The sequence below is a fragment of the Cebus imitator genome, unplaced genomic scaffold, assembly GCF_001604975.1.
Source record: "Cebus imitator isolate Cc_AM_T3 unplaced genomic scaffold, Cebus_imitator-1.0 Scaffold214, whole genome shotgun sequence".
NCBI classification, from domain to species: Eukaryota; Metazoa; Chordata; class Mammalia; order Primates; family Cebidae; genus Cebus; species Cebus imitator.
The window spans coordinates 1,473,073-1,488,395 of NW_016107529.1; the positions used below are offsets into that span (position 1 = coordinate 1,473,073).

The 15,323-nt window shown below is 39.7% G+C and overlaps 1 protein-coding gene across 2 annotated transcripts in view; it reads right to left on the bottom strand.

Moving 5' to 3' along the window:
- The window catches only part of FAF1 (Fas associated factor 1), a 527,993-nt gene that overhangs the window by 315,006 nt on the left and 197,664 nt on the right, over nt 1–15,323 (bottom strand). For both annotated transcript variants that reach the window (XM_017548715.2, XM_017548716.2), the window contains exon 5: nt 1,258–1,349. In XM_017548715.2, the coding sequence (XP_017404204.1) occupies nt 1,258–1,349 (92 nt within the window). The remainder of the gene's footprint in view (nt 1–1,257; nt 1,350–15,323) is intronic.

Here is a 15,323-nt window from a genome sequence, read left to right on the forward strand (position 1 = left end):
TTTCCCCTCTTTTTTCACTCTCTCTGGGGAAAAAAAAAAAAAAAAAACGTGTGCAGTAGTTGACACCTGTAATCCTAGCACAAGATTGGGAGTTCGACGAGGTGGGTGGATTATGAGGTCAGGAGTTGAAAACCAGCCTGGCCAACATAGTGAAACCCTGTCTCTACTAAAAATACAAAAATTAGCTGGGCATGGTGGCATGGGCCTGCAGTCCCAGCTACTTGGGAGGCTGAGGCAGGAGAATTAGTTGAACCCAGGAGGTGGAGGTTGCAGTGGGCCAAGATCACACTCCTGCACTCCAGCCTGGGCAACAGAGTGAGACTCATTTCAATAAAAAAAAAAAGCATGTAAACAATTTTTTTTTTTTTTTGAGACGGAGTTTCGCTCTTGTTACCCAGGCTGGAGTGCAATGGCGCGATCTCGGCTCACCGCAACCTCCGTCTCCTGGGTTCAGGCAATTCTCCTGCCTCAGCCTCCTGAGTAGCTGGGATTACAGGCACGCGCCACCATGCCCAGCTGATTTTTTGTATTTTCAGTAGAGACGGGGTTTCACCATGTTGACCAGGATGGTCTCGATCTCTTGACCTCGTGATCCACCCGCCTCGGCCTCCCAAAGTGCTGGGATTACAGGCTTGAGCCACCGCGCCCGGCGCATGTAAACAATTTTATACCTGAGGTCGCAACTGGGTCCTGGAGAATAGCAACTATTTCCTTAAAATTGCCACACTTTCTGCAAATTCTTAAAATATAATTCATTCCATGCACCTGCCACTATCCAAGTCAACAAAGAAAACAACATTCTTACCATTTAAATTCTACAAGTTTAAAAAGTTTTCCATTATCTTTGTTCCATAATCAATACTTCACATAAATGTATACACTGCATGTGACTTCTTTCGAAACCAATATGTAATTGCTTAGAAAATTATTATTCCTGGGGATTCACTGATACTCTAGGAGGTTTGAGAAAAAGGTAAAGGCTCTCAAAAAGAGGGCAAAACTCCTTTACAAGTTAGAAATAGGAAAAACATGCCATATACTGTTTTCATTTACAAACCTAACTCATTTAAAATTGTTACTGGTTTATCATGAAATGTTTTAGCTTAGAAAACATTATTTACTGATTCCTTAAACTAAATTACTATTACCAAATCTACTTCTACCATATGTAACACTAATTAAAACCAAATTTTACATATCATTTTATCAATGTCATAACTTAATTTTCTCTTATTTCTATGCAGTTAAGAAACTCACACTGTCTTCCACATCTCCCGTCTTCCAGCCTTTTAACAGCATTTTGGACACAGGTATCTGAAGTTCATTTTCTAGAATCTGTTTAATCTCTCCTGTATAAATAAGAAGAGATCAAATATTACTAACAAAATAATACAGTCGACATTTGTCCATATCCACAGCTAACACTAATATGTGGCATACAGCATACAGTCAATGACATGTGTCTGATGAATATTTCTGTATCTATAAAATGCGAATATTATTTATCTTATCTTGCCCTAGGATCTGAGGATGACAAAGATAGCATACATTAATGAAACTAAAAAATAAAGCTAGCCTGGGTGTGATCACTCATGCCTGTAATCCCAGCACTTTGGGAGGCCAAGGCGGACAGAACACCTGAGCTCAGGAACTCAAGACTGGCCTGACCAACATAGTGAAACCCAGTTGAAACCCTGTCTCTACTAAAAATACAAAAAAAATAGCCAAATATGGTGGCGCACACCTGTAACCCCAGCTACTCAGGAGGCTGAGGCAGGAGAATCACTTGAACCCGGGAGGTGGAGTCTTAGAGTAAGCCAAGATCATGCCACTGTACTCCAGCCTGGGTGATGAGAAAAACCACATTTCAAAAAATGAATAAGTAAGTAAAACTAATATATAGAAGACAATTTATATTGTGTTAAAGAGAACAATAACAAGAATTTCAGAAAAGAAAACAATGTTGATATGGTTTGAATTTGTGGCCCTGCTCATCTCATGTCAAATTTTAATTCCCAGTGTTAGAGGTGGGGCCTGATGGGAGGTGATTAGATCATAGGGGACTGATTTCCCTCTTTGATGCTATTCTTGTAGTAGGGTTCTTGTGAGATCTAGTTGTTTAAAAGTGTAAGTCATCTTTTCTTTCTCTCTCTCTTTCTGTCTTCCTCCTGCTCTGGCCTGCTCTCACTTTGTCTTCTGCCATAAGTAAAAGCTCCCTGGGCCTCCTCAGAAGCAGACGCTGCCATGCTTCCTACACAGCCCATGGCACCGTGAACCAATTAAACCCTTTTTCTATAAATTACCCAGTCTGGGGTATTTTTTTATAGCAGGGTGAAACCAAAATAATAGAGAAAATTGGTACTCTATTATTTTGAGTACCAATTATTTTGAGTACTCTATTATTTTGAGGAGTGGGACATTGCCATAAAAACACCTGAAAATGTGTGGAAGTGACTTCGGAAATGGGTAATGGGCAGAGGCTGGAAAAGTGTGGAGAGCTCAGAAAACAAGAAGATGAGGGAAAATTAGTAACTTCATAGAGATGTATTAAATTGTTGTGACCAAAATGCTGACAGTGATATGGACAATGAAGTCAGATGGAAATGAGGAACTTATTGGGAACTAGAGCAAAGGTCACTTCTGTTATGTGTTAGCAAAGAACCTGGTGGCATTGTGCCCCTGCCTAGAGATCCGTGGAACTTTGAGTTGAGAATAATGACTTAGGATATCTAGAGGAAGAAATTTCTAAGGAACAAAGTATTCAAGATGTTGCCCGGCTGCTTCCAGTATCCTATGTTCATATGTGTGAGCAAAGAAATGACCTGAAATGAATTATATTTAAAAGTAAAGCAGTAAAAGTTTGAAAACTTTGCAGCTATGTGGTAGAAAAGTCCATTTTCAGGGGAGAAATTCAAGCACCCTGAAGAAATTTGCATAAGTAAAAAGGAGCCAAGTGCTGATAGCTAAAACAATGGAGAAAAGGCCTCAAAGGCATTTTAGAGACTTTCACTGCAGGCCCTGTCATCACAGGCCCAAAGGTCCACATGTGGCCAAGGCCCAGGGCCTCACCACCCTGCACAACCTCAGGACACTGCTCCTTGCGTCCTGGCTGCTCTATCTCCAGCCATGGCTCCAACAAACCTGGGTACAGTTTGGGCTGCTGCTTCCATGTGGTGTTGAGCCTGCAGGTGCACAGAATGCAAGAGTTGAGGCATGGGTTTAGATTTCAGAGGATATATCGAAAAGACTGCATGTCCAGGCAGAAGCCTGTTGCAGGGGCAGAGCCCTCATGCAGAACCTCTACTGGGAAAGTGAGGAGAAGAAATGTGAGGTTAGACCCTCACATACACGGTCTCCACTGGGGCATTGCTTAGTGGAGCTGTGAGAAAGGGGCCACCATCATCCAGACCCTGGAATGACAGATCCACTAATACTCTGCACCTGGACAAGCCACAGGCACTCAACACCAGCCCTTAAAAGCAGTCATGGAAGCTGAACCCTTCCAAGCCACAGGGGTGTAGCTGCCCAAGGCCTTGGGAGCCCACCCCTTGCATCATTGTGTCCTGGATATGAGACAAGGAGTCAAGCAGGATTATTTGGAACGTTAAGATTTAATGACTGCCCTGCTGGGTTTCAAACTTGCACAGCCCCATTATTTTGGCCATTTTCTCCCTTTTGGAATGGGAATATTTACCCAACGTCTATACCCTCACTGTATCTTGGGAGTAAGTAACTTGCTTTTGATTATATAGACTCGTAGGTGAAAGGGACCAGCTTTATCTCAGATGAGACTGTGGACTTTTGAGTTAATGCCAGAATAAGTTAAGACTTTGGATGACTGCTGAGAAGGGATGATGGTATTTTGCAATGTGAGAAGGACATGAGATTTGAGAGGGGCCATGGGTGAATTTATATGGATTTGCATCTCCACCCAAATCTCATGTTAAATTATAATCCCAAGTGTTGGTGGTGGAGTCTGGTACGAGGTGACTGGATCATGTGAGGCAGATTTACCCCTCTGGGGCTGCTCTCATGACACAGTTCTCATGAGATCTGGTTGTTTAAAAGTGCGTGCCACCTCCCCGCTCTCTCTCTTCCTCCTGCTCCAGCAATGTGAAGATGCCTGCTCCTGCTTTGCCTTCTACCATGAGTAAATGCTCCTGAAGCCTCTCCAGAAGAAGATGTTTCCATGCTTCCTGTACAGCCTATAGAACTGTGAACCAATTAAACCTTTTTTTCTTTATAAATTATCCAGTCTCAGGTATTTTTTTTATAGCAGTGCCAGAATGGACTAATACAAATATGTTGTATCAAATAGCCAGAGAAGGCTTTGTGAGAGAAATGACACTTAAAACAAACTTGAAGTATAGCTGGTCTGTGAAGGACAGACAAACCAAAATAAGGAAGGATACTCTATACAGTGAAGAAAATGACTGAAAGGTAAAAAAGCAAAAATAGGCATGATGCTAATGAAAAACAGTGAGAAATCACAATTTTCCCAGTGCTCCACAAATTCTTTTTCAGGAATCAAATCTACCTATAAATTAATCAGCTGATTTCTGGTACTATACTATTTTAAAGATCACTGAATCAGAATGTACTAATCTTTCATGCATCTGCTTATGTTACGTTGCTGCTAGTCTACAGTTTCAGATTAAAATGTAATTCAGCTCCATTTACATAAGCATATGAATGCCAAAAAGACTGATTATATTACATATTAAAAGAAGAAAAATAATTCCATACTAAAGAAAAAGAAGGGTGAGGGGAAAACGTGACACACAAGTTCTATGGGAATATAACTACCTAAGTAAGCAATGCTACAATGCAATTATTCATGGCCTCGGTGATATTTTTTAACTTTCCTTAAAAACATCCCTATCTGAGCACTTTAAATAGTGATTAACTATCATAAAAATAATTCTGGTTCAACATTATAGTTGTGGAAGCAAAAACTTTAATCAATCTTGGCCTTCAAAACTGTCACTGCTGAAAAAGAATCATTCTGTTTATGGAAACAGTAGAAAAATAAGCCACAGTTTTTATACCAAACACATATAAACATTGCCTTTTCGCTTGTGGCTGCAGTTGCTGTTTCTAGAGCTGTACCTGTGTGGAACTGGGCTTATGTATTTGCAAGTGTGTCCAGTGTTCAGAAACCAATCTCTAAGACCTGCACCAGCTTCATTCACTCTAGAAAACACTCTGAGCCTTCAAGACTTACAAGAAGTTTCTTAATGAAAAACAAGAAGGAATTTTAACTTAAAGTCCCAGTTACTCTTGCAGAAAGCCTGGGCAACACATAAGACAAACAGCGTTTTGTTTCACAGGAAGAGAGGAACAGAAAACAAAGTTGGAATCATAACAGCAACCTGCGTTCCTCACATTTTAAAAATTATTCTCTATTGCAAGGTGGCTCAGGCCTATAATCCTAGCACTTTGGGGGCCAAGGTAGAAGGACAGCTTGAGCTCAAAAGTTTGAGACCAACTTGAGTAACATAGTGAGACACCACTTTTACAAAAATTCTTTTAATAATTAGCTAGTCATGGTGGTACATGCCTGTAATCCCAGCTATTCAGGAGGGTGAGGTAGAAGGACTGCTTGAGACCAGGAGATGGAGGCTGCAGTGAACCATAATCGTGCCACTGCACTCCATCCTGGATGACAAAGTGAGAACCTGTCCTCCTCCCTCAAAAAAAATTATCTACTGGCCTCAATCTCTTCTTCTGTAAAGTGGAAATGATAATTATAGAACCAACACTTCATTGGGTTGCTGTATTAAGTGATATAATTCATGAAAAATGTTTTGCAGAGTGCCTAATACATACTGAGAAACTCAAAAAATGTTGGTTATTTTGAGTCGTATTATTATTACAATTAATGAGATAACATACACATAAGTGTCTAGTATAGTACCTGGGCAGTATAGGTTCTCAAAACACAGTAGTTATTGTTTATTGTTTTTATGATACCCAAAATAATTCAGGGGAACAAAGTACTGAAATGTAGCAAGTTTCAAAGTCTGAATTTATATTTGTGTCTGCCCAACTCCAAAGATCTTACCACAAGATGGCACTGCCACTACAGTATCCCACCCCCAGCCATGTTCCTTGAAAAATTGTGAAGACATGCAGATGTCATCAAGAACAAATCACTGAATCCAATAGCATACTTTTGTATTTAAAAAATTAACTTAAGTGCTTGCTTTGGGGGCATATATACTAAAACTGGAACAATACAGAGAAGATTAGCATGAAAAATAAGAATTTTTAAAAATTAAGTTAATTGGATTATGACTTATATCCAATAAAATTCACTTGTGAGTTTTGACAAATATATACACTGTTGTAACCAGCATACAATCAAGATAAAGAACATTTCCCATAGCACAAAGTTTTCTCACATACTTTTGAATCAAAAGCCTTTACCCATCCCACTGATACTCCTTCTCACCCTAAAGATTAGTTTTGTCTGGGTTCTTTTGTTTGGCATAATGTTTTCAGTATTTATCCTTTTTCTTTTTTTTTTTTTTTTTTTTTTTTTTAACAGAGTCTCTCTGTTGCCCAGGCTGGAGTGCAGTGGTGCAATCTCAGGCCACTGCAACCTCCGCCTCCCAGGTTCAAGTGATTCTCCTGCCTCAGCCTCCTGAGTAGCTGGGATTACAGGTGCCTGCCACCACGTCCAGCTAACGTTTTTTTTTTTTTTTTTTTTTTTTTGAGACAGAGTTTGCTTTTGTTGCCCAGGCTAGAATGCAATGGTGTGATCTCAGCTCACTGCAACCTCAGCCTCCTGGGTTCAGGCAATTCTCCTGCCTCAGCCTCCTGAGTAGCTGGGATTACAGGCACGAACCACCATGCCCAGCTAATGTTTTATATTTTTAGTAGAGATGGAGTTTCACCATGTTGGCTAGGCTGGGCTTGAACTGAACTCATGATTCGCCTGCCTTGGACTCCCAAAGTACTGGGATTACAGGCGTGAGCCACTGTGCCACCTAGTTATTTTTTAAAGACAGTAAATTTTGGACAATTCATTGCACAGCAACAAATAACTAATATATATGAATATCGTACAATTGCTTATCCATTCACTAGTGGATGAATATATGGAATGTTTCTGTTTTTCCTGATTATAAATAAAGCTGCTATGAACTTTATTGTGTGAACTCTTTCTGTGACCATTAAATATTTCTCAAGTAAACAACTTCACAAAAACTGCCAAAGTGTTTTCCAAGATGATTGTTCCCATTTGTATCTCACCAATGTTTCAGTTATTCTGTATCACTGATGACAACTGAAATTTAAAGTCTTTTTAATTTCAGCCATTCTAACAGATACAAAGTGGTTTCTCATTATGGTTTCAATTTGAATTCCCTAATGATTAATAGTAACTAATGCTGTTAAGTATCTTTTCATGTGCTTATTGGCTATTTACATATCGTCTATGAAATGCTGAATAGCAGGCCAGACTTGGTGGCTCACTCCTGTAATCCCACCATTTTGGGAGGGAGAGGCAGGCAGATCACAAGATCAGGAGTTCGAGATCAGCCTGGCCAACATGGTGAAACCCTGTCTCTACTAAAAATACAAATACTAGCTGGGCGTGGTAGAAGCCGCCTGTAGTCCTAGCACTCGGGAGGCTGAAGCAGGAGAATCGCTTGAACTGGGAAAGAAGAGGTTGCAGTAAGCCAAGATGGTGCCACTGCACTCTAGCCTGGGCCACAGAGTGAGACTCCATCTCAAAAAGCAAACAAACAAAAAAACAAAAAGAAATGCTGAATAGTGTTGAGTGGCCCTAGCATTGCACTTGATCTTAGGAAGGAAATACTTAATATTTAGTTTTTCATTATCAACTATATTAGCTGTAGGTTCTTCAGCAATGTTCTGTATCAAGTTAACAATACTCCCTTCTATTCCTACTTTATTGCTAGTTCTTTTTTTTTTTTTCAAACATAAAATGAGTGTTGAATATTGTCAAATGCTTTTTCTCATTTCCTATACTAATATGGGGAAGTACCGTGATGGATTACAAGCTGTTAAACAAGCCTACATGGCCTAATTGGCTATGATGTGTATTATAAACATATGTATATATTTTATTATACTCTACTAAATTCAGTTTGCAACTATTTTCTAAGGATTTCTCCCTCCATAGTTATAAGAAATATTTTATATTTATATTACAGTAATGTTGGTCTCATAAAATAAATGAGGCAATGTTTCATATTTCTATTTTTGTGAAGGACTGGTAATAATTCTTCCTTAAATATTAGAAAGAATTCACCACTAAAGCCATCTAGGGTTTCAGGTTTTCTTTGTGGGAAGGTTTTGTTTTTTATTGCGTTTTTTGAGACAGAGTCTTACTATGTTGCCCAGGCTACAGCACAGTGGCACAATCTTAGCTCACTGCAACCTCCACCAGATTTAAGCGATTCCCCTGCCTCAGCCTCCTGAATACCTGGAACTAAAGGCGTGTGTCACCACGCCCAGCTAATTTTTGTATTTTTAGTAGAGATGGGGTTTAGCCCTGTTGGCCAGGCTGGTCTTGAACTCCTGACCTCAGGTGATCTGTCCACCAAGTAGGCCATGTGCGCTTGTTTAACAGCTTATAACCATCATGGTACCTCCCCATATTAGTATAGTAAAAGAGAAAAAGCATGTAAATCTCAGCCTCCCAAAGTGCTGGGGTTACATGCATGAGACACCATGCCCAGCCATTTATGTGGGAAGGTTTTGATTGCCAATTTGATTTATATATTTGATGTACAGCTATTGAAATTTTTTTATTCTGTCAAAGTGGTAACTTATACCTTTAAAATAATTTTTCTAACCTTTCAGAATTTCATATAAATTTACCAGCATAAGTTTGTTCTCAGTATCACCTTATAGTCCATGTAATGTCTATAGGCACTTCAATCGTTCCCAATATGAGTAATTTGTGTTTTCTCTTTTGTTCTTGTTTTTCACACTAGCAAAACAATAATCAGTTTTATTAATCTTTTTTAAAAACAGCTTTAAGCTTTGTTCATTTTCTATTTATCTATTTTCCACTTACTGTTTTCTGCTCTTACACATATTATGCTTCTGTACTTACTTTGGGTTTGATCTGCTCGGTTTTTGTTTTGTTTTATTTTTGAGATGGAGTCTCATTTTGTCACCCAGGCTGGAGTCCAGTGGCGTGATTCTCAGCTCAATGCAGCCTCCGCCTCCCAGGTTCAAGTGATTCTCCTGCCTCAGACTCCAGAGTAGCTGGGACTACAGGTGCACACCACCATATCTGGCTAATTTTTGTATTTTTAGTAGAGAGGGGGTTTCGCCATGTTGGCCAGGCTGGTTTTGAACTCCGCAATTGAAGTGTTCCAACCACCTCAGCCTCCCAAAGTGCTGGGATTACAGGTGTGAACAACTGTACCCGGCCATCATCCTCTTTAAAAGGTTTTAACAGCTTCATTAAAATATATTTGATGTAAAATAAACTGCACATATTTAAAATCTAAAATTTAATAAGTTTTAACAATGGATCCAACAATGAAACCACCAACATAATCAATGTTATGAATTTATCCATCACCCTCAATGATTTCCTTGTGCCCCTTGGTAATTCTACCATAGCATCCCCAACTTCTTCCCTAGAGAACCACTGATTTGATTTCTATGTACATTAGTTTGAATATTCTACAATTTTATATAAATGGAATTGCAGAATGTATTCTGGCTTCTTTCACTCAAAATAAACTGTCTGAGATCCTTTCATATCATTGCATGTAACAATACCATACTCCTTTTATTACTAAGTATACCACTATATGCATACACAACAATTTGTTTTTTGTGCATTTGGGGTTGTTTCCTGTTTGAGGCTATTATAAAGAAAGTTGCTATAAACAATACTGTACATGTATTTGGTGGACATATGCCTCCATTTCTCTTTAGAATACACTTGGAAATGTCCAGTTTACATTTTATTTTGTAAGAAACTACCAAACTGTTTTACAAAGTGGTTTCCATTGCAAGTCTTCAAGTTCACCAGTATTTTCTTCAATGTCATATCTATTGTTAATCTCATCTGGTAGCTTTTCATCTCAGACATCATAGTCTTCATTTCCAGTTGTTCAATTGGGTCATTTTCACATTTCCAAAGCCTTATTTCAAATCTTCCCTCTCCCTTTTTGAATGCAGGTAATACAGTTATAATAACTGTTCTAATGTCATTATCTGTTCGTTCTAACATCTATGCTAGATCTGGGTTGGTTATGATTTACCAGTTTCTCTCTTCATTATGAGCCAGGTTTTCTTATATCTTTGCATGCCTGGTAATTTTTTATTGGATGCCTGACATTGTTAATTTTATCTTGTTAATTGCTGGATATTTTTGTATTCCTACAAATATTGCTGAGCTTAATTTTGGGATGCAGTTACGTTACTTAGACACAGTTCAACCCTTTTGTGTTTTGCTTTTAAGATTTGTTAGTCAGCATCACCTGAGCAGTACTCTCCACTACTGAGGAAAGATCCTTCTGAGTAGTATAACCAAAGCCATATGAATTATGAGGTTTTCCAATCTAACTGGTAGAAACAGATACTATTCCCAATCTTGTTCCCACTAAACTTTTTGGGTGGTTTTTAGTTCTAATAGCAATGATAGCAAATCTGACTTCTGTTATTCCATACTGGCTGGAAATGAAAGTGAGGACTTTTCTTACTTCTTAGATGGAAGCTTTAGTCATTGCATTTGTAATTAAGCATCTGAACTGTAAGTTTCCCTCTCAATACCAATTTATCAGTATCAAACAAATGCTGATATGCCATGTGTATTAGTCCATTTTCACACTGCTGGTAAAGATATACCCAAGACTGGGCAATTTAAAAAAGGAAGAGGTTTAATAAACTCACAGTTCCACATGGCTGGGGAAGCCCTATAATCATGGTCGAAGGCTAAGAGGAGCAAGTCACATCTTACATGAATGGCAGCAAGCAAAGAGAGAGGTTGTGCAGGGAAACTCCTTACAAAACCACCAGATCTCATGAGATTTATTCACTATTATGAGAAAAGCACAAGAAAGACCCACCCCCATGACTCAATTACCTCCCGCCAGGTTCCTCCTACAACACGTGGGAATTCAAGATGAGATTTGGGTAAGGACACAGCCAAACCAGACACAGCCAAACCATTCCATTCTGCCCCTGCCCCCTCCCAAATCTCATGTCCTCACATTTCCAAGTCAATTATGCCTTCCCAATAGTCACTCAAAGTCTTAACTCATTTCAGCATTAACTCAAAAGTCCATAGTCCAAAGCTTCATCTGAGACAAGGCAAGTCCCTTCTGCCTATGAGCCTGTAAAACTGAAAGCAAGTTAGTCACTTCATAGATACAATGGGGATATAGGCATTGGATAAATACACCCATTACAAATGTGACAAATTGGCCAAAATGAAGGGCTAAAGACTCCATGAAAGTCCAAATTCCAGAAGGGCAGTTAAATCTGTTTTTTTGTTTTTTTGTTTTTTTTTTTTTGAGACCGAGTCTTGCTCTGTCACGAGGCACCAGGCTGGAGTGCAGTGGTGCAATCTCAGCTCACTGCAACCTCCACCTCCTGGGTTCAAGCAATTCTCCTGCCTCAGCCTTCCAAGTAGCTGGGACTACATGTGCGTGCCACCATGCCCAGCTAATTTTTGTATTTTTAGTAGAGACGTGGGTTTTACCATGTTGGCCAGGATGGTCTCAATCTCTTAGCCTCATGATCCACCACCTTGGCCTCCCAAAGTGCTGGGGTTACAGGCGTGAGCCACTGCGCTTGGGCGGTAGTCAAATCTTAAAGCCCCCAAATGATCCCCTTTGACTCCACGTCTCACATTTAGGTCATGCTGATGCAAGAGGTGGGTTCCCATAGCCTTGGGCAGCTCCGCCCCTGTGGCTTTGCATGGTATTGCCCCCTCCTGGCTGCTTTCAAGGACTAGCACTGAGTGTCTGTGGCTTTTCCAGGTTCACGGTGCAAGCTGTCAGTCGATCTACCATTCTGGGGTCTGGAGGACGTGGCTCTCTTCTCACATCTCCACTAGGCGGTGTCTAAGTAGGGACTCTGTGTGGGGGCTCCAACACCACACTTCCCTCTGCACAGCCCTAGCAGAGGTTCTCCATGAGGGCCCCACCCACACAGCAAACTTCTATCTGGGCATCCAGGCACTTCTATACGTCTTCTGAAATCTAGGCAGAGGTTCCCAAACCTTAATTCTTGACTTCTGTGCACTTGCAGGCTCAACACCACGTGGAAGCTGCCAAGGCTTGAAGATTGTACCCTCTGAAGCCACGGCCTGAGCTCTATGTTGACTCCTTTCAGCCACAGCTGTAGCAGCTAGGATGCAAGTCACCAAGTCCTTAGGCTGCACACAGCACAGGGACCCTGGGTCCAGCCCATGAAACCACTTTTTCCTTCTAGGCCTCTGAGTCTGTGATAAGGGGGCCTGCTGTGAAGACCTCTGACACGCATTAGACATAATTTCCCCCACTGTCTTGGGGATTAACATTTGGCTCCTTGTTAGGCCAGGTGTGGTGGCTCATGCCTATAATCCCAGCACTTTGGGAGGCCGAGGCAGGTGGATTACCTGAGGTCAGGAGTTCAAAACCAGCCTGACCAACATGAAGAAACCTGGTCTCTACTAAAAATACAAAAATTAGCTGGGCGTGGTGGTGCATGCCTGTAATCCCAGCTACTTGGAAGGCTGAGGCAGGAGAATTACTTGAACATGGGAGGCAGAGGTTGCTGTTAGGCAAGATCGCACCATTGAACCCCAGCCTGGGCAATAAGAGTGAAGCTCCATCTCAAAAAAAAAAAAAAAAAAAAAAAAAAAAAAAAAAAAAAAAAAAAAAAAAAAACCCCCTCAAAAAAAAAAAAAAAAAAAAAAAAAAAAAACCACACACATTTGGCTCCTTGTTACTTATGCAAATTTTTGCAACTGGCTTAAATTCTCAAAAAATGGGATTTTCTTTTCCATCACATCATTGCGCTGCAAATTTTCTGAACGTTTATGTTCTGCTTCCCTTATAAAACTGAATGCCTTTAACAGCATCCAAGTCACCTCTTGAATGCTTTGCTCCTAAGAAATTTCTTCTGCCAAATACCCTAAATCAACTCTCTCAAGTTCAAAGTTCTACAAATCTCTAGGGCAGGGGCAAAATGCCACCAGTCTCTTTGCTAAAACATAATAAGAGTCACCTTTGCTCCAGTTCCCAACAAGTTCTTCATCTCCATCTGAGACCACCTAAGCCTCAACTTTATTGTTCATATTTCTATCAGCATTTTGGGCAAAGCCATTCAACAAGTCTCTAGGAGGTTCCAAACTTTCCCACATTTTTCTATCTTCTTCTAAGCCCTCCAAACTGTTCCAGTCTCTCCCTGTTCCACATTTTAGGTATCTTTTCAACAGCACCCCACTCTCGGCACCAATTTACTATATTAGTTCACTTTCACCCTGCTGATAAAGACATACCCAAGACTGGGTAATTTATACAGAAAAAAGGGTTTAATGAACTTACAGTTCCACATGGTTGAGGTGGCCTCACAATCACAAGGTAGAGCAAGTCACATCTTACATGAATGAAGGCAGGCAAAGAGATGGTGCTTATGCGGGGAAACTCCTCCTTATAAAACCATTAGATCTCATGAGACATCACAAAAACAGTATGGGAAAGACCCGTCCTCATAACACAATTACCTCCCACCAGGTCCCTCCCACAATATGTGGGAATTCAAGATGAGATTTGGGAGGGGACACAGCCAAACCATATCATCATGTTTCGTCGCAATTCAGTTCAAACTATTTTTTACTTTCCCTTGTGATTTGACCTATGTTTTATTTAGGAATATGTTCTTTAACTTCCAAGTATATAGGGATATTACAAATTCCTGTGATTTCTAACTTAATTCCACTGTTGTCAGAGCACGTCACATAATTTTAAAATTTTTAAATTTGTTTTGTGACTGAGCATATGTTTGATCTTAATAAATGATCAACTGCCCAAGTAAAGAACATGTCTTTCACTGTTCTAATGAGGAGTATTATACACGTTTTAAGCAAGTCAAATTGGTTTCTATACCATTCAGATTTTTTTGTCTGTTGTTCTGAACATTATTATGAGAGAAGAATGTTATCATCTCCAATAGTGAATTTGTCAATTTCTTATTTCAGTTCTGTCAGTTTGGATTTGTCCACTTCTCACTTCAGTTTTTACTTTTAAATATTTCAAACTCTGTTATTAGATATGTACACTGTTGGGCTACTTATGTCTTCTTGATGAATTGACACTTTTATCATTATGAAATGTCCCCATTTGTCCTTTGTAATATTCTTTGTCCAGAGTCTAAGCTCACCTCATATTAACACAGGTCCTTCAGGTTATGATTACAATTTTCATATATATTTTTCAGCTTTCATTTTTTAAATTCAATTTCTATGCTTTACAAAGTAGGTTTCTTGTATATATCATACAAATGGGTTTCCCTCTCTTATTCAGTCTAACAATCTCTACCTTTTAATTACAACATGAGATCAGTTATATGTATAATTACTTATGTAGTCTTATTTCTTTTCTATCAGTCTTATCTGTTTATTTCATTTATCATCTTTTTCTGTCTTCACTTGGTTTTTTTGAGTATTTTTAAGTACTATTTCATCTCAACACTGGGCTTAATAACCATGATCTGTATTCACTGTTTCACTGATTGCTGTAACATTTACAACACAATTTTTTTTTTTTTAAGATGAAGTCTCACCCTGTCGCCCAGCCTGGAACGCAGTGGTATGAGCTCAGCTCACTGCAACCTCTGCCTCCCACGTTCAACTGATTCTCGTGCCTCAGATTCTCAAGTAGCTGAAATTACAGGCATGTGCTACAACACCCAGATAATTTTTGTATTTTTAATAGAGATGCAGTTTTGCTATGTTGGCCAGGTTGGTCTCTAACTCCTGACCTCAAGTGATCCCCCCACTTGGCCTCCCCAAATGCTAGGATTAGAGGAGTGAGCCATCATACCTGGCCTAATTTTTGTATTTTTAGTAGAGACAGGGTTTCACCATGTTGGCCAGGATGGTGCATGCCACTCTTCCCAGCTACTCAGATGACTGAGGCAGAAGAATCACTTCAGCCTGGAGGTAGAGGCTGCAGTGAGCCAAGATCATGCCACTGCACTCCAACCTGGGTGACAGAGTGAGACTCCATCTCAAAAAATAAATAAAATAAAATATAGAATGTATCTTTGTTTCTTACGCTGGCTGCTTTTAAGGCTTTCCTACTACTGATTTTTTTTTTTTTTTGGGACGGAGTTTC